The sequence below is a fragment of the Trypanosoma brucei genome, chromosome 11 (assembly GCF_000210295.1).
Source record: "Trypanosoma brucei gambiense DAL972 chromosome 11, complete sequence".
Taxonomy (NCBI): Eukaryota; Euglenozoa; class Kinetoplastea; order Trypanosomatida; family Trypanosomatidae; genus Trypanosoma; species Trypanosoma brucei.
Window position 1 is genome coordinate 1913921 of NC_026744.1, and position 19027 is coordinate 1932947.

Sequence of the window (19027 nt, forward strand, 5' to 3'; positions counted from 1 at the left end):
TATGCAAGGGGAGAATAATACAAGGGAAACACCGAATGAAGCACTAAAGAAAGGCTCTTAATTTGTAACGAGACAAACCCTCTAGCGGAACAAGTTTAGGCAGCAGAACACATGCGCCATAAGGTAGTCAAAGACACAAAAGACCCAAGGTGAAAGGTACACCCAGCCACATAGGAAAGTTGTAGACGATTCAACATGTAGCTGCATTTGTGTGAGGCTAGTTTGATTAACCACTGCCTCACGCACACCCGTTGAATGTGCTCTGTACATTGGTTTCTCATAGAATTGACGTCTCCTTACTCGGATCGGGTGTGGGCTCTGTCCGACTCACGAGAGTCGCCGGCTCGGGTGTTGGGACGACCAAAACATGTTGCTTTGTCATCCCGAGAAGGGCAAGCTGCAATTCCTCAACTACGGTGGAGGCTATCACAATCACATCTGTCTTGCGCTGCTGTAAGAACTTCACAACTTGAATCGGGACACGCGTTGCTGTGGGTTCAGTTACCTGTTTGGTTGCGTGGAGTTGGCATACCGAAACCTTTGGCCATTCATCCTCCTGATGAGCGTCTTGCTCTTGGGTGACAGCAGGGCCCTCCGTCGCGGTGGTGGGGTTGGCATCGGCAGCACCCTCCGTTGTGCTCGGAACCATGCTCTCTGCCATGGGTTGTGCCTCTTGATTTTGCGGCTGCTCTTCATTTCCCTTCGGTGCTTGCTGCTCCTGTTTTGGAGAGATGAGAGACTCCGCGTTAATACTGCCTTCTTGGCCCTGAAGCAGGCGCTCAAGGGTCTGAGTGTAAAGTTCTATTTCCTCAGGTGGTGTACATCCCTCGGCTATTACCACAGCACAAACCACATCACCGCTACCCTCACGACAACGCCCCAATGCATACTGGACAACGCTACAATCCCGTATGAGCGCGCCCTCCTCACCTGGGCGTGGTAGCAGCACAACAACATGACGTAACGCCGTAGTATTGAGCCTCAAAGTGGTGCCGTTACCCTTAATGAACCACAACGGGTACGTTTGACGTATTTTGCTGAGAACTGCCCTACTCACATGTCCAACACTAATATATTTGTTTTCCGTGGTGTTACCAGCCCCGAGAAGAAGTGCACCGGCATTGTGATGCTTCAGGCGGTCTTCTGCGTACTGTGCAATAATGCCAGCACGTCTCCTTTCCACCTCCTCCGCCAACTCGCGTGCGGCCGCTTCTAATTCTTCCGTTGTCTGTTCCGGTGCAGCCTGTTGGTGATGTTCTGCATCTCTTTTCCCTGACATTCCCCCCCTTGTGGAGAGTCGTTGCCGCGAACCAGGGCGAGGTGGATCCGCCCCGTGGGATATTTCCATTGATGCCCTTATCGACCTCGGTGTGTTAAGTGGTGTTTCTTGGAGTGCCATGGTCTCTAGTTTATAGTTGAGAGTATCGCGTGTGGCCTTGCTTCCCATGATGGTTTCCAATGTCTTGTGAATTGCTATGGAAGGCGGAAGTCTCTTCGCAGTTCCTGCCTCTTCTGGGGGTTGTGGTACACTCTCAGGGCTATCAAACTGAAGCGGTGATGGCAAGCCACATCTTTCCCATATGTGCAGCAAAATGAGCTGCTCTCCTTCGTGTTGCCGCATCATGTAACCAGGAACAGCAGCCCAGCTCACTGCCTTGAGGGACGCCGGGCCGCCGTCACACATAACAACAAAAGTCATCTCGTACTTATGCGTAAACCTCCTCCCGCAGAATGCTCTAGTACCCTTCTACTTTTCCCTCGTGATGTCCCTCTATTTTTTTTTGTTGCCACGTTACAACAGCGCTTGTTTCGTTATTTCTCGTCTCGTATATGAGTACAAATATATTTCTCGACTGATTTGTCCTTTCCTCTCCTTTTAATTCAAAACTTAACATACAGGGTGGGGGCAGTGCGTACCGTGCCTGCGATATTGTGCGCTAGAGTGCCCGAGGGGGTGAAGAAAATGAAATGGCAACACGAACCGGCAGTTAGACAAATTACGAATCTCGAAGCGTAAATAGACCCTCAGGTAACAGAGAGATGGAAGGGGGAGAGAGAAATGTGCACACAAAGCGATGCAGAGGCACGTGGTACGGAGAAAAAAAAAACAAGATGCACAGTTTGCATATGCCCCTCCACGTTGAAGGCAGTGATGACCGATCAACACCTTCTTCCGCCACTCCTACAAGACCTGTTGCGAGACGCCGCTTCTGGGATGCTTTAGTGTTGGTTGCAACACAAGGCAAAGAAAAACATACACGGGGAAAAGAAGAAAGGGATGGTGAGCACTTTCCTCCTTACCTCCATTACTTCCGTCCCTGTACCCTATATGCACTCGCGAGCCCTTCCCCTTTTTCGCACATCTGCCTCTCTTTTTTTTTTTTAATGAATATCTCCTGCACCGTCACCGCTTTTGAGGACGTTAGTAGTTTGAGTTACTTTCCCCTCCCCACACGGAAGCGACGCTGTCGTCCAGAGTTGCTCGCGGCTTCACATCGGATCGATCATAGCCGGTATTCGCGCGGGAGCGGGTCTGTCATTACCCAACCACCCTTGTCGGGCTTCAGTCCCTTCGCAGATTCCTTCTCTAGCCACACTTGACGCATAATCTCGTACAACGCCTTCGTGTCCAGAGAGCAGTACTCAAGTAACTGGATCCGAAGCATGGCCCACGCCTTGTCCCGGACATCAGGACGGGCGGCTTGCACCATCGTGTCCAATTTGTTCTTGCCCTCGTAAATACCGCGGCGCCGCTCGTCTTGCATGACTGTCTGCTGGAGGTCTCTTAATGAGCCTCCACCTTCGTGGTGATACCACAAGCGGTACACACCCATGGCATTTTCGCCCTTCTGCTCGTCCTGCCGCCCACCACCACCACTACCTTCTCCCTCACCTGCATCAACCACGTCACCAGCCGCATCCCCACCAAAAACACCATACTTGAAATCAGGACACAAGCCCGGAAGAACCTTTTTAAGTGAATTAGAGCCATGCGCGTTGGGGTGAACAAACCCTCGTTTAAACAAGTCAAGTGTATCAAGGAAATAGAACTGTTTGATTTCCTCCTTGTACTCATCCACCAACTGCCCCAATTTCTCCAAGCAAGATTTTTCAAAGCTGGCAAAGTGGGCAATGAAGCACCCATCGTAGAAGTTGACGGGTTCGTGTAGTGGATTATTTTTAGTAATATTGGGTCCCCGAGCCTTGGTTGCGCGACGACCTCGCCGCGCGTTGGTGACTGCTGCAAACTCCTCTTCTTCCAGCTGCTTTTTTAGCCTCTCTAACCTCGCTAGTTCTCCAGACGCCGTCATCGCATCCCGTTTTTTCGCCCGCTCCTTCCGCACGATGTGCATTAGTTCCGCAATGCATGCACGCCGCGGATCTTCATTCGGAGAGTAGCCCTTACCGAAGTGCAAGAAGTCATAGTGCGTTGGCGTTTCGTTGAGAACATCCTCCTGAAACACATCAAGAGAAAACTGGAATGGTAAAGGCTGAAATGCAACGACTTTTTCAAACGGGGGTAACGCGAATTGCGTTGCCTCAAAGTCGATTAAAAAAGCCGGATAGCGGATGCGCGAGAAGAAATCTTCAATTTCCTTGGGGTTGACAAATACTTTACCTGCTGTTATAGCCTTCACGTATCGTAACTGTGGTGCAGTAAGGTTAACAGCACCCTTTTTGTATTGGTACAAAACGTCCTGGACCGTACGGAGGCCCTGTAACCACCATGTAGTCTTTCTCGAAACAGCGGTAGACGGAACGGTAAAAAGGTGATTATCACGCTGTCGAATCGGTTCATCAAACTTGTTAGGTAAGCAAAGACCCTCAGCAAAAAAGGGACATACATCTCCCCGCGAGCAGTGGGCACCAATAAACTCCGAGTAAGTCGGAACGCATGGTATCTGAGTAGCACAGTGTCTACCTCCACCTTTACCTGTTGCCGTCGGCCCCTGCTTTGCCTTGGCAGCTTTGCCTTTCTTGCCTTTGTCCTCCTGGTCGTCCACTAACATCCCACTCTCGCCCTCATCAACAAATGTTGCCTTCAATACAGCGTCGGTATCACTGGCAAAAGCACGCCACTTTTGCGCATTCGCAGGCTCTCGTCCCATTTCGACAAGCCGCAAAGTGCGAGTACTAATCAGTGCTTCCACCAGTTTCTGTTGCTTTGCGAATAATTTCCGCAGCTCCACCTCCCTCTTCTTCGCGGTTCGGTTGGAGGTGCTGCCAGCCCATTGCTGGCGACCGTGACCACGTTCCTGCATGGCTTCCACCTCGGCCTGTAATTTAGTTATGTCCTGCTCACCACTGGATGGAAACTCACCCGTGCCGAATGCGCTGCCCGACCGCTGGCTGTTATTTATGTCCGCGTCAATCATATCCTCGAGGGACAGCCGTTGTACATACTTCACAAGCCGAGTCGGATCGCAGTCCATCAACGTAACAGGTCCGGGAAAGAATTGCCGAATGTGCAGTAACCCACTGCGTTTTAAGTCCAAAGGCACCGCGACCTCTGCAGCAGTTTCCAATCGATGACCCTTGAGATTCTTTTCAGTGACGGTGTCAAGGTCAATATCCAGGAATCTCTTTCGTATACCTATTGGGATGTGTGGTTGCGTTATCCAGTAGCGAAAGGCAACTGTCGTGAAGTGCAACCTTTGCAGGTACTGTGCAAGTCGTACCGGGTTGCCTGCCGGGTCAAGTGCGGAGGCGGTTTCCAAGATAACCCACTGGTTGTCTTTGGGTCGGAACCGCAGCACCGCTGGTCTCGCCCGCAGTATAATGTCGGCCGCTCCCTTCTTTCCTCCTTGCTGAACCTTTTGTTGCTCCTGTGAGCCCCTACTCTGACCCCCAAATGGCGTCGCGAACGCGGGCCGATGGATTGTTAAAGCGGGAGCTTGGTCACCCAGTTGGGCGTATACAGTCTGGAAGTATTTCAACAGAATTTCCTCCGAGCGGCGAACTGCATCTTCAAAGTTCTGCTCCTGCACTACAACAGCACGACTCCCAAACTGCAGCCGATCCCACCGCCGCGCAAGCTCGTTGAATGCTGCGCCGTCGTCAAGGTGTACCGCATCCGCTATAGAGATATCACTAGTTAGGTCTGTATGGTTTTGCAGCAGGTGAAATTTCTTCGGACATGTAAGGGAAGCGGCAAAGCCCTTGTACGTGAGAATAGCCGGTGACCTCGCCGCCGACGATGTGACCCGCTGTGTCGTCCCTTCGGATGATTTCTCTTTATTGTCGCTTCCACCCCGCCCCTCCAGGCATTCGTCCAAGTCTGACATCGGCTCTGATGCTTCCCTGTAACTACGCAACACGTGCCGAAGGGGTTCATCCGCGTCGTTCACCTTCTTCACGGCATCCACCACGGATGAAACGAGCGTCGAGTGGGCCTTCTTACGGAACATAACCCACACACGCAAGGTTGTACTTGAGTTATATTTGCGTGTGAATACACACGTATGAGAATTATTGTGTCCAAAGAAGAAAGGGAAGAACAAGTGTAGGAACAAGGCGTTTGAACACGAACAAAGAAAAACGACACCAAATAGAAATACCGTTAAGGAAACGCTTCATAAGGATTCGGGGGGGGGGGGGAAATATATTACACCGGAAGACCAGACTGCGACAACAGTAACAGTGGTGTGCCAGCTGCTACATCACCACTGATGCCAATGTGAAGATGACGCTAGGCAAAAGCAGCTAGGAGGGAGACATCGAGGGCTCGACGCCACTAACAGACACAGTTCAACCAACGCCCACTTGCGTAGTCCCCGCCAGATGCACAGAATACACGGACAAGCACTGGGGGTGGGGGGGGGGGGAGAAGAGAAATGAAGCTCCGAAAGATTGTGCTACGGGGAACTTTTTACGCGTGTGCGTAGGCTAGTACTGCCAGTGTGATGCGGGTAGGCACTGGCGAACTGCAGATCGAACATTTAACGGCGGCACCGCTGGATCACTTGCTAGTCGCGCCGGCTGTTGGGAAACCAACGAATATCAACAGAAGCATCACCGCAAAGAAGCTAGCAAAAAGTGACCTCCCTTCCTACGGTGTCACAACGAAAACGACCTAACGACAAATATTATGAGCAATGAGGCAACGCAAAAGGCAAACAGCAGCATGCATTGGGGCAATCTGCAGCGGGAAAGTTCAAAGGCACACCTTGACAGTCTGCCGCTAACACTTGAGTGCTGATTCCACATCAATTGCATCCGGCGCAGAGGGGAAGCTGAGCGTGATCCCTTTCTTTCCTCTCCATAGCGAACATCACCCATCCTACTACCCCGGTTACCACTGTTGTGGTGTTCGAGGATGGTGCTCGCTTGCGAGGCCATCGACCGCTTCAGTTCTTCCAACCTGAGCTCCATTGCTCGAAGTAACTTTGCTTTTGTTTGCAAGCGCAAGTTCTCCTCTTCAAGGGCCTTTTCACGCTGCGCCAACTCACGAAACTTACGTTCATCCCCGTCGTTTCCGTCACAAGGGTAACCTATTGGCACAGCACACGTCGACTTGGTTTGTTGCACAGCCTCTTCATATTTACGAGCCCACGCCTCTGCATCGTCGCGGCTCTTTTGCAGTGCCTCCTGCAAGCCCATGACCAGAGCACGATTTTCTTCAGAAAGAAGAAGGGTTTGGAAAGCCTCCTCGCGCATGTTAGCCTCCTCCTCCAAACTCCTCACAAGTCCCTCCTGTCTACCCAACTCGCGCTGCAGGGAGTTTACCTCAGCCGCAAGCTGCTGTGCATATTCCATGCGACTTGCAAGCTCCCTACTAAGTCCTGCTACGCGCTCGGTCAGCTGTTGTTCCATCTGCTCTCTCTCCAGTCTCACATTTGAAATTCTCCGCTGTGCGGCTTCTGCCTCGTGTTGTGCCTGATGAAGAAGGGTCTGAAGAGTGGCAAGCTGTTCCTCCCGCTGATACACTTCATTCATGCATCGTTGCTGTTCCAACTCATGCGCACGCTGCATCTCACGTAACTTGGCTGCATGTCTCTCTTCCAAGTTGCTCATTTCTGATCGCACTGTCTCCAACTGCTGCTGGTGAGCCGCGTCACTAGCTTTCAGCGCGTTTTCAAGCACCTTCTCCTTATTTGCTGCGTCCCCACCGCTCTCCAGCTGAGTTGTGTTTTGAGTCATAAGGGCCGAAAGCTCTCTATATTGTTCAGCTAGGCGCTCAAGGCGGGTCTTCATGACACAAACTTCGTGCTCGGACAGTGCTAATTCTTTTTCCTTGAGCTCCATAGCATCCCTGAGTTTGTGCAGCTCTGCCTCATGTTGTTGCGTCTCCGCATCAGTGCGCATGGTGTGCTCCACCGCGCACGTCTCCCGCACACGGGCGATAGCCTGCTTAAGATCCCGCTCGTGTTGCTCAACCATGCTGCGCTTCTCCTTTCGAAGTTCCATTAGTTGCGTCTGCACATTTTGCAGCTCTTCATCCTTCAGGCTGGTTCGCTCGCGGAACTCCTTCTCTAACTGCACCCGCAGGGCCCCCATTTCGGAGCCATGGTTTGCATTAACTTGCTTTAGTTCGTCTCTTAGCTGCTTGTTCTTTTTTGTCGCCTCACTCAGTTGCTGGGCAACGGATTGCTTCCATAAATTTGTTTTCTCCTGAAGGTCTCGCAGCTGTTCCTCGGCGGAGGGACGACGCGAGCCGTTAGCTTTGTCAGTTGCCTCCTCAGATGTGTCCATTGCACCGTCTCGCCCCTGGAGGTTACGCAAGATCGGAAAAAGGAAACAAGGTTAACACCAGATGAGGACTCAAATCAGATAATAGAGAAGAATTAATATATATATATATATATACATATATATGCATAGATCTCAGCGTGCAAAGAACACATCGATAAAACACGAGGGCGCTTCATAATGCGGCGGGTCCGCTTTAGCTGGTCCAACAAATCTCATGAGGGGTCAGTGAGACAGGAAGGAGAGCAAAGTACATCCTTGCCTCCCTATGTATGAGGTTATACACAGCTTTCACTTGCACACTTCCAATAGTTCCACCAGCAGGTAAGTTTCGCCCCTTCCCCGGTAGTGCTCCGAGAAACAAAAGGGAATAATGTGTGAGAAACACGGGAAATGAAAAATAAAAAAAAAACAACAGAACATCCTCCCTTTTTCTAGCGACTATGTTCCAAGTGCCTTTTTTGCAACATCATTAAACTTATGGCAAACCCAACGGAGACCCCGGGGCTCCTCTACATGCACCGCAACCTCAAGCGCTGCCAAATCCATGTGTTTGTTGGCCTCAACCAGTTCATTCACCTTTTGTTCCAAGGCGTCAATTCGCTGTAGTAGGCGTCTTTCCTTCGCCTCAGAGGCCTTTGCGCTCGAGGTAATTTCAGCATACAACACAAACGCAAGAATGAAATACACCAGCAACTCAATGAGGAGCTCAGCTCCTGCGGCTACAAGGTGTTCCTCAGACAAGGAAGCGGAGTAACCTTCCCTAAAAGTTTGCCACACCGTTCTCATGGGCCGCGATGAAAAGAAAATTCGACCGCTACGACTCCTTCCACCTCTGCTCGAAGGTGTGGAACCAAGCAATGACCGCACTCGCGGCGCCACCGTGACCGCTCGGTCCTCTTTTGATTTTCCAAATGTCGATGTGGAGCCTTCTCCGGTGGCACCGTCTTGCTTCGACGAGTTGACTGGAGTTGGTTTGTGTTTTTCCTCCACATGCCACCTCGCCATGACAGAGGAAATGGCTGCAGACAAGTGTCCAAGTCGAAGGCAGACTGTTCGTGTGATACTCGCCCCGTGTTGGGCTTTTTTCACGGTACGACTAACCATCGGCTTAGACATCTGCCTGATGGCCAGCAGGGCGAAGCGGTAAACTGGTGCTGGCATTTCTCTTTTTTTTTTTTTTTTGAAGCAAGCCGGCCTCCAGATGATGGGACGATAGATAAACCTCAGATGTACTTGCACCTTCTCTCCTTCTTCTTGACTCCCGATACCTTCTTTATGTTATCGCAACACGCTACCGAGAGTGTGTGGGTGCGTATAACTGAGTGTATGCCTCACTCACTGTGTCTCTGCAAGAGTAAATTTGTACAGGGTATAATAAAAATATGATGATTGAAGACAGTTGGAGAAATAATAGAAAGAATTAAATGATGACTTACCGACATGAAGGTGCAACCGATGCGACCGGCGCGGCTGTTACCACCAAATGCGAGGGCACAACAAATTCCTCGTGCATGGAGAGGGCAAGAAACGAAAGGGAAAAAGAACAGAGGGACATGAGTAAATAATAACAAAAATAATAAAAAAGGGGAAGAAACGAAAGAGCCAAAAAAAAAAAAAAGAAACAACCACCGCAGTAAATAAAAATGAAAAAAAAACGAGGAGGGGGGAGGGAGCTATAACACCGACATGCCATGCATTTTATTTGTTTACGACAAGCTACACACCCCACATAAGCACCGTGAATCCCTCACCTACCAAGTAAAAAAGACAAAAAGAAACGAGAAAAAGCACGTGGAAAGATTTGGTGGGTGTGCAGGTTTGCATGCGTGCACGTCCGTTTGTCTGAGACGGAGAGGGGGGAAAAAAAAGAAAAAAAAAGAAGAAAAAACTGTAGAAAAACGAGAGAGACACGAAAAAGGGGCGAGCAAATGTAACATACGGGTGGGATTACGGTACCCGCGATACTGCATTGGATGAATGGGTCGATGACGCGTGCATGTGCCTGTATATGCTTATGTATATATTTATATATATATATATATATACATATATGTGTGCGTGTGGGCGCGTGCCTTTGTGTTCGGAAGTAACATAAGAAGGGTGTGGTAAAAGAAAAAAAAAAATCGGCTATTCCAATCCACATTCTTACATCGCCGTCTTGTAATAATAACCAACAGCTCCAGAAGAGAAAAGAAAGAAGAATTGAAATGCGCGCGAGTACGTGAAGAGAGGCCACACGTTCAACCACTTGCACAGGGAAGGTGTGAGTCCCATCATGCACTTGTTTACCCTTTTCCTCAGTGGGGATATTGGAGAAGTATGCGGGAGCTGCAGTTGTTGTGACGAACTGCGAAATTCTGCCCAACCAAAATTCGCAAAGGCACGTGTGGACAAGAAACAGAAACAGAAAAAGCGTACCTCAATCCCCGATGTAGAAGACATCATTAGGCAAAACAAACAAACAAGCAAACAAACACGTAGAGACACACATTCGTTGAGAAAGAGACGTGTCGCAACGAACAAGAGGGAACAAACAAACAAAAGAAGGACCCTAACAGTAGATAATCTCCTGACACGACACCTGCACACTTTCACCTGTACGCAAGTACAAAAAAGAAAGAAACAGCATTGAAAAAAGAAAAAAAAGGAAAAGTCAGGATTAAAGCAACGAAACGGCACCGCGCGCCTAATCCACAAAATACCCTTCCATTTGTTCGCGTTGGCAATGTATGTATTCCCCTTTTACCTTTTCTTTCTTTTCTTTTCTTTTTGCTAAATATTTACTGTTCCTCCGACTTTCAGAGACCCACTTTTTTTTTTTTGAAAGCAAATATGACTGTAATCCCACCCTGATATACCTTCTTATTACACTTCACTTCTATTTCCCCTTCCCCCAAAACACTTTTGGCACGTCCCAATCAATCCCTCTATGTCTCGTTCATTCTCCTTTCTCAGTTTATATATATATATATATATATATATAATTTTTAATTCGCTCCTACACATTACTTCCGCATCACGTCCCAGACAAACCATTCCCTTTTCACATCTTTCCATATTCTTCCTTTCCTTGATTCATTTACTCAATGCAAATTTGTCACCGTTTAGAGTCCTCAGTCACTAATCATATGTAAAACCAACTAATCGAGAGAGTGCATGCAGGTGCCAGCACACATATGTACACACACACACATATATATATATATATATATATATAAATATGGCCATAATATAGACAGCAGGAACAGTAATGTGGGAACAACCGCAGTAATTACTACAATATTTACCATTATAAGTTGATGGGTGTGTCCCAACTGCAACGAAAGTGAGGTGGGGGTCGGAAAATATAAGGAAGAAAAGAAAAGAAGAAAAAAAGTGTCCTGTTTTTTTCCCTCGTTACTTAGGCCATTCACTAACTTTTATTTGGGAGGAAGTTTGCGGCGAAAAATGCGCGTTTTGTCCCACTTTAGTCCTTCATTCCTTTTTCCTCCACCTCCCTTACGGAAGTGCGCAACGGCTCAATCAACAGTTCGCAGGTCCACTTTCACATGGTCATCACATAAACCCCGTGGGTTGATGTCGTGCACACCTCTCCCCCTTCACACATGTCGACATACATTCACGAATATATGCATAAGTGCAAATGTAAGTAAATATACATTTAACTTCCTTTCTCATCTTTTCTTTACTTTCGTTCTGGCAACATTGCCTTCAGTCTTTTCGTAATACTCGTCCATTGGGTTCGCTTATTACGCTTTGTTCCCCGTGCCTCGTCAGTTTTTTTCCATATATATATATATATATATATATTTATTTATTTATTTATATGGTCCTTCCTCTCCACCTTTATTTCCTTTCAAACCTCTCTTTTTTTTTCATTTACTCCTCCCCTTCATGACCTCAAAACTTCAACCATTTGCTGCAGCTTTGCATTCCGGTGCGGATGAATTGTATACTTTTTTCTCTATTCCGCCCTTTCCTTTCCTTTCTTCTTACATTATTTACTCCTTTTTTTTTCCTCTTGTCTCACCCATGCCTTTTCCCCTTTCTTTTAGCCGATCGGTCGATCTTTCTCTCTAACACACACACACACACACACACACACACACACACATAGATAGATTCACTCACTCACATGTGTCATTTTCTTTCTGTTTTTGTTTTTGTTTTTGTTTTCCTCTTGGTGTATATAAACAAACATTTATATGTAGATGCAGATATATGTGTATATTTCTTTCTCTTTACGTACTTGCCTTAACCCACAAAATTCAGACACACGCATACACACACACACACACACACACACAAAGACATACACGCACGTCTTCTTTCCATCACGGTGCCGTTAGCCAACCGAGACCAGAAGGCAAGAAAGAAAGAAAAAAAAATAGATGGAAATGAAGAAAACTCACTCCAATTCCTCCATCGCAGTTCCGTCATCCCGTCCTTCCGGATGTGCGTCTTCTGTCCATAAGGCGAGGTTGTCACGCAACAGTTGCATGATGAGTGCCGCTTCTTTGTGTTGTTCCTCATCCAACACATCCGGATCGCTCAGCGCCTCCTCAAAGGCCTCGCGTGCCAATTGACAACCGCGGTCAGGACTCTTCAGGATTTCGTAATAGAAAACGGAGAAGTTTAATGCGAGTCCGAGGCGAATAGGGCTCGTTGGTTTCAATGAAGCGTTGTATTGCATTGCCTGCGTGTAAGCCTCCAGAGCCTTGTCCTTCTGTTCCTCTGTATTGGTTTCAATTTCGGCATAGTAACGGTGATAGTCGCCCTTCATCTTGAGGTAATACACTTTCGTCTCATCCGTCTCAGCATTAGGCAGCAGATGCTTCTCGATAAGTTCCAAAATGTCGATGCAAATGTCACTTAATTCCTTTTCGATTTGGCGCTTGAAGGCCTTAATGAGTGTAACATTCTTTTCTTTCTTCAGATCCTCCTTCTGCTCCAGTGCGCTGATGCTTCTCCAACAGGCACGACGGGCTCCAATGACGTTTTTATACGCGACGGAGAGAAGATTGCGCTCCTCCGACGACAGGACGGGGTTCAGTTTTACGACCCGTTTCATGCAAACGAGGATCTCGTCATACCGCTCACACTGTTCAGCGATCCGCGCCATGACTGTAAGCTGCTCGCGCTTTTCAGGTATTTGAAAGCCCGCCATTTTAACCGCTTGTTTTTTCTTTTGTTTTTTGTTGTTGTTGATATACGCGTTCTTTATTCACTTATTTTCTTCTCTTTTTTTTTTTAATATAGATTTTTTTTGTTTATTCTACGTACTGTTATTTAAAGCAAAAATGGTAATAACAGCAACGCTGGTGTAAAGACCCACCTTCACTTGATGCTATTCTCCTCTTTTTTTCTTTTTTTTTTTCAAAAAAAAAATGTTGACTTCACCTATTTTGACGTTCTCTTTCCTTCTCACGTTGCTCTATCCTTTTTATTATTGTTATTATTCTTTTTTTTTTTCTCAATTGAATCTCTTTAACTACAGCACACGAAACAAAAAAAGAAGGAAACAACAACAACAACACGAGACGGTTGTGTACAATGATAATAATGAGAGCAACAGAAGGTGACAAAACAAACAAAAGAAAAACAGTAATAAACAAAATTTAAAGTAATAATAAAAATGATAAAAAAAAAAAGGAAACATAAATAGAAACCGAAGATACCCATAATATGTAGGAATTAAAAAAAAAACAAAGGGAAAAAAGAAAAAAAAACTTCGAGAAAACAAAAAAACAAAGTAAAGAAAGAAAGAATCATAACAAACAACAAAAACAACAAAAAACAAAAGAAATCGTAAATGGAAAAAAAAAACAGCCATGAGAAAAATGTGTGAAGGCAAGAAATATATGATGAGAGAGGCGAGAAAACAAAAAGGTGAAGAGGAAAACAAAAAAAATTATAAAAGGGTGTCGTATCATCGTTACATTTCACGCAAAAAAATGTATGAATAGAGTAGAGGCCTTATTGCATTTACCATTATAATCATCACGATTATTATTATTATTATTCTTATCCCGTTCTTTTCTATTTGTGTGTGTGTTTTTTTTAAAATTTGATTTCGCAAGGGTTGCTCCATTCTCGGTACCAGCTTTTCTTTTTTTCTTTTTATTTCTTAAAATAAATTTAAGTTTTGATATATATATATATATATATATATATATATTGTTTAAAAATTAATTGCCCCATTTTCCTTCTTAATTTCTATATTCACTTTTGCCCCTGCTCCACTACACCTCCGCACAACAAAACAACAACAGAAAGACACCGTTACAAATATGCAAACATTCCACACAGCCCGAAACCAACCGCGCTCAAACAAATAAAATAATAACAATAATAATAATAATAAAGGAAACAACAAAAATACAACACGATATCATAATAATAAATAACTCTATGGTATTTTCCCCCCTTTCAACAGGTTTCTTTTAGCCAAAAATATTTTCATTTATAAAAAGGGGTAAAGAAATGACAAAACAAATCACAACAGGTTGGTAATGATGACTGCAGGTGTACGTTAAGTAAAAGGTTTTGTGGGCTTAAAATATGTTTGCATATGTTTTTCTTTTCTTTTTTTTTTTTTACCCACCTCTCTTTTCCTCCTCCTCCTTTACGTTTGTGTTGTTGTGCGAAGTAAAGTGTGAAGTGAATTGGGAAGTGATGCGTTGTTATATAAATATATATATTTTTTTATTTTTTTAATTTATTCGACTCCCTTCTTTTTTCTTTTTTATTTTTGTGTTTCCTCTCCGCCAATTGTAGAACCTCACTGATGTATTTTAACTTCTTTTTTTTTTTTGCGTCTATGGTGCCACAGCGCTCATCGTGTTGAAAAACGGTTCGCGCCGCGCGGGAGAAAAATTGAAAAAAAAACAATTGAAAGTGTTTGTGTTTATTTATTTATTATTATTTTTTTTTGCGATTAAATTGTGTGTGTAAAAGTGAGTGAGTGAATGAATGAATGTGGATGTATATATATATGTGTATGTGTATGTGTCTATGGGGTCCTTTTACACATCCTCTGGCTGTTCCATTTACCAATCTACAAAACAAAATAAAAATAAAGAGGAATCAACTGAATCACGCGCAAACACAAGACCAAAAATAAAAAATTAAAAAAAAGATAAAAATAAAAATAAATAAAAAAGATAATTCGGCCGTTTCATGCAGCAGAATATGTAGAGGCTCTATATTTCGGATCCCTGAGGCGTATATATATATATATATATTTTCTTCCCTCTTCTTCTTTTGTTCTCTCGTCCTTCTGAAATGTATAATGAACGAAGAAATATACGACCTACGGCTCCGAAGTGGAACATAAAACATAAAATAAAAGAAAACATAAAAAAAACGAAGAGGGGAATACTTGTGTTTGCATATTCATATATAAATATATAAATATATAAATATATATGTGCGTGTGTGATTCGTAAGAGGGGAAGGAAATATATGTTGGACTTCCACCAAAGGAACAGTCCGTCATCTAAATTGTAAGGGGAAGGGAAGAAAAGGTGTAGTAAAACAAAAAAAAACAAAAAACAAGAAAGGGTGGGGAAATGTACAAAGGGAAGGGAGAAACTTATCCTTTAAAACAAAATAATAATAAAAAAACATTAGACAAAACACGATAAAAATACAAGGGTAAGGAAGAACTGTAACAAACAATAAATTTAAAAAAAAAAACAACAACAACAACAAAGAAACAAAGTTTTTAATTCGATTCTATTCCAACGACTCACCAGAGGAGGCCTTGGTGGTGTCAGTCTGCTTTGCACCCTCCACCGCCATTTTCTTTTGGCGGCGCTCGTGCATACGTATGGTGCGCTCAGTCTGCTTGATCAGCTTTCGCAACCGTCGTGACACAACCATCGAATGTTCTAACGACCCTTTAACAGGACCCGAAAGACCTAACTGCTGTACGGGAACACTTCCACCTTCTTTTGCTGCTCCATTTTGCAAGTACCGGTCTAAAGAAGTCCCCTGACGCCGTAAATGATAAACCATATCATTACAGCGCTTCCATGAGGACACGGGGTACTCGGCTAACGATGGCAAATTGTCTACGGTATTAAGTTCACGGTCAAACTTCACACAAGCCTCATTTGCCAGCACCATCTTGGGGTCAAAAGAAGACATACTAAGTTGCTCTGGGTTGCGTACACGACTCATGGCGACGTATAACAAATGCTCACAGGGCCACATGCGGGACAGTTCGAGATGGACACGACCAACAAGCGTTAGTCCCTGCACCTTATGGACGGTGAAGGCATATGCTAAACTAAGGGGCAGGGATACGCTGCTTAGACTGTAGTACTGGGTAATGGGATTTCCACCAACCAAAAATTCCCACGGCGGGACAACAATCGTTTCACCACTATGGAACTTAACCACAGGTAAAAGCGGTACGGGCATGCCGCATTCCATCGTGCAGTAAATACGATACCTATCGACGCAGCGGTTCACACGTTCGCAACGAAGGGCAACAGGAATATTTTCCATACTACACTCCACGAAGTCCACTACTGTACCAATACTCCCGTTGACTAAACGTGAAGTGAGGTTGGTACGCAAAAGGACGCGGCACCCCTTCTTTAGCGTAAGCGGTTGCGCGATGGGGTGCTTTGCCATAAGCCTCTGCAGACATTCCTCGTGCTCTGGCGTGTGCAGACCGTCTCCGCTGGGTATAATCTCCGTCACAGTGGCTCCTATGTCTAAGTCATTGATCAGGCCTGCAACTTCTAGGAAACGCTCGCGTATCGCGTCACGCCAAGCAACACTTTCGCTCTGCGGAAGGTAAACGCGTACGGCATGACCATCTTCGTAGATACGGTAGGCAGACACCATGGATGCCCTAGGGATGTCAACTGTGGCTTGCAGCAATCCACGCAAGTGCTTTGTAAACTCCTCCACTTTGAAATCCTTCGTTGTCCTCATGAGGAGTGTTGCTGTGGTGTCACACCTAAGAGCTGTTATACCCGTCTCCGGCGTAAGGGTGACAGCATCTCCGGGAAGGCGTTTCAGTTCTTCTTCATTCGCTGTGTTTACTTCCTTGTTGGTTGGAAGAAGGTTCACGGCTGCTGGTACCATAGTTCCCGGAGGAAGCTGTTCAACAGACGCTGTCAAACTTTCCGGCACAAGTCCTACACGCATTTGTTGCAACGCATCTGCAAAAAGACTGCTCTTGGCTTGGCGAACCTGAGTTTCCAGGCGGATCTTCACGAATTTCTCCCGGAAAGTAGTGGAATGGATTATCGGGGGTTCATTGATCACACCTAGCTGCAGGAAATCACCACAGAGGATGATTTGCACCCCGCCAAAGGGCACGTCCGGCGCACCAGCTTCTTCACGGAGAACCCTATCGAACTCCTCAAACATTTTCTTAGGCAACATAGACACTTCATCAATGATGATAGCGTCGTAGCTCAATAGGTGGTTCTTTCGCACGAAGTCACCCTGGGCGGAAACTCCCATAGCGTGGTGGAAGGTTGAACCTCCAATGTGGCAACCAGCAACACCTGTTGTGGCCGTCATTGCAACGCGCAATCCCTCCGCTTGCATCCGTCTACACAAGGCGCGTAGCAAAACCGTCTTTCCTGTACCAGCACTGCCACCAATGTACATCAAGTGGCCTTTCAGGGCCAGGTTAATGACCTTCTCCTGCTCCTCGTTAAGATCAACCGCAACAAACTCATCAGCCAAGCCACCGTCTAGGATATTCTGCAGGTCCGTATCGCCCACAGCATTGACAACGGCGGCGTAACGGCTGTGCGTTAGGTTGTTAATCTTCACCTGCATCATCTGCTGAATCGCTTCGGCTGGATCTTCAACTCTGCGGTTGCGTAGGATCACCCCGAGGGCACGAATAATTGTTACGGGCCAGTTGGAGGGAAGCGTCGCCGTACCCTTCCTCATTCTCTGCGCGAGGTCCCGGAGGACATCGGGCTTCTCAACGTACAGCTGCCGTTTGTTGTTGACACCAAACCCTATGCTCTTCAAGCATAAGAAGGATGGTGATGTCTCCGATGTCATACGGCCAGTCAGTGCGTTGTACACCAACGTCGAATGAAGGGGTAGTTGAGGCTCACCGTCTATTGGCCCCATCGTTTCCTCTTGTGGCTGAATTTGTGGTGGTGTGGCTGCCAGGGGCTCTTCCTTAACTTCAGCGGCGCGCATCTCCAGAGTGGCAGGGGGTTGGATGGCGTCTGGCATGTTTTCCTGAGGCAGTGCAACGCCTTCCCGCGCCCCCGTCACTGAAATTTGCGCGTCTGTGGGTGTTGAGAGGGTCGTCGTTGCTTTGGAACGTCGCTTTGAGCCCCTCTTGGGCTCACGCTTGCGCTCCTTCTCCGTTCCACTGGTGAAGCGCATGGCACAAAATAGTGCACCGGCGTTGTAGTCAACAGGCATCAGTGCGGTGCGAACAAGTCCGACAGAAGCGCTTTTACGTGGTAGAGTTGAAGCTGATGTACCCGACAACGCCACATTGTACGCTGGTTGGAGGAGCCGACGCAACATAACGTATGCACGAGTAAAAGGCTCTTTAACTCGATTTCCTCGGTGGATGTCGTTGGAATAGTATCAATTGCTGCTGCTGGATCGTTGTAAAAAGGACAACAGCAACCGGGAAAAAGGGGGAAGAGATGGAATTAAAAATAAAAAAAAAGAAAAGAAAATAAGTGCTTTTCTAGACGCTTAGAGGTAGCTCGTATATATACCTCTTTGTAGCTTGATCTAGTGGGAATGTTTATGGTGTATCTTTTTTGCTCTTTTTTGGCTTTAAAGATCTTTTCGTTTTCTCTTTTTTTTTTAAACTTGCTGTATGGTTAATCTACTGTTTGTGCGTCTAAGAATAATAACTTTTCGTATTAGGCATAGGTTGTTACATAAAGAAAAGAGAGATGGAGGTGCAGGTACGAGTGCAAGTGCAAGTGCAAACAAACGGACATACACAAGTACGAAAACGTATGGAAGGTTAACATAGTCCATGGTACCAATTTTTAGTCTAAATTACACGCGAACAACAAACGAAACAAAAAAATATATACGAGGGGAGGAATGAAAAGAAACGCCAAAAATAAACACGAATTATTCCACCACTCCCGTACACAGCACGTGTAGTCACTGCGAATGGATTTACAAATGTTGTTAGAGCTTCTTTGCCACTTTTGAGAGAACTTCGCTGGAATGGGAATGGGCAAGAGATAGTAACAACAGTAGTAACGACAAAATCCTTCTCCCTTCCTGTGGCAAGCCATCTTAAGACATACGAAAGGAAGCAAGCGTGGGGGGACGTAGAGAAGGTATTTTTTTTTTTTTTTGTGAC

The 19027-nt window shown here is 46.0% G+C and overlaps 7 protein-coding genes across 7 annotated transcripts; all 7 read right to left on the bottom strand.

The window, feature by feature from the left end:
• Positions 1-277: 277 nt before the first annotated feature.
• TbgDal_XI7750 (hypothetical protein, conserved) lies at positions 278-1699 on the bottom strand (the record flags this gene model as incomplete). Its single annotated transcript, XM_011781618.1, has 1 exon — positions 278-1699. The coding sequence occupies one exon, from the start codon at positions 1697-1699 to the stop codon at positions 278-280; it is 1422 nt and encodes a 473-aa protein (XP_011779920.1).
• An 805-nt stretch (positions 1700-2504) lies between these two features.
• On the bottom strand, positions 2505-5408 carry TbgDal_XI7760 (hypothetical protein, conserved; the record flags this gene model as incomplete). Its single annotated transcript, XM_011781619.1, has 1 exon — positions 2505-5408. The coding sequence occupies one exon, from the start codon at positions 5406-5408 to the stop codon at positions 2505-2507; it is 2904 nt and encodes a 967-aa protein (XP_011779921.1).
• Positions 5409-6057: 649 nt separating this feature from the next.
• TbgDal_XI7770 (hypothetical protein, conserved) lies at positions 6058-7692 on the bottom strand (the record flags this gene model as incomplete). Its single annotated transcript, XM_011781620.1, has 1 exon — positions 6058-7692. One exon carries the CDS (start codon positions 7690-7692, stop codon positions 6058-6060), a length of 1635 nt encoding a protein of 544 aa, XP_011779922.1.
• Positions 7693-8130: 438 nt separating this feature from the next.
• On the bottom strand, positions 8131-8853 carry TbgDal_XI7780 (hypothetical protein, conserved; the record flags this gene model as incomplete). Its single annotated transcript, XM_011781621.1, has 1 exon — positions 8131-8853. The coding sequence occupies one exon, from the start codon at positions 8851-8853 to the stop codon at positions 8131-8133; it is 723 nt and encodes a 240-aa protein (XP_011779923.1).
• Positions 8854-9439: 586 nt separating this feature from the next.
• On the bottom strand, positions 9440-9835 carry TbgDal_XI7790 (T. brucei spp.-specific protein; the record flags this gene model as incomplete). Its single annotated transcript, XM_011781622.1, has 1 exon — positions 9440-9835. One exon carries the CDS (start codon positions 9833-9835, stop codon positions 9440-9442), a length of 396 nt encoding a protein of 131 aa, XP_011779924.1.
• Positions 9836-12100: 2265 nt separating this feature from the next.
• TbgDal_XI7800 (14-3-3-like protein, putative) lies at positions 12101-12814 on the bottom strand (the record flags this gene model as incomplete). The annotated part of the gene is made up of 1 exon (XM_011781623.1): positions 12101-12814. One exon carries the CDS (start codon positions 12812-12814, stop codon positions 12101-12103), a length of 714 nt encoding a protein of 237 aa, XP_011779925.1.
• Positions 12815-15429: 2615 nt separating this feature from the next.
• TbgDal_XI7810 (DNA repair and recombination helicase protein PIF1, putative) lies at positions 15430-18219 on the bottom strand (the record flags this gene model as incomplete). The annotated part of the gene is made up of 1 exon (XM_011781624.1): positions 15430-18219. The coding sequence occupies one exon, from the start codon at positions 18217-18219 to the stop codon at positions 15430-15432; it is 2790 nt and encodes a 929-aa protein (XP_011779926.1).
• Positions 18220-19027: the final 808 nt, after the last annotated feature.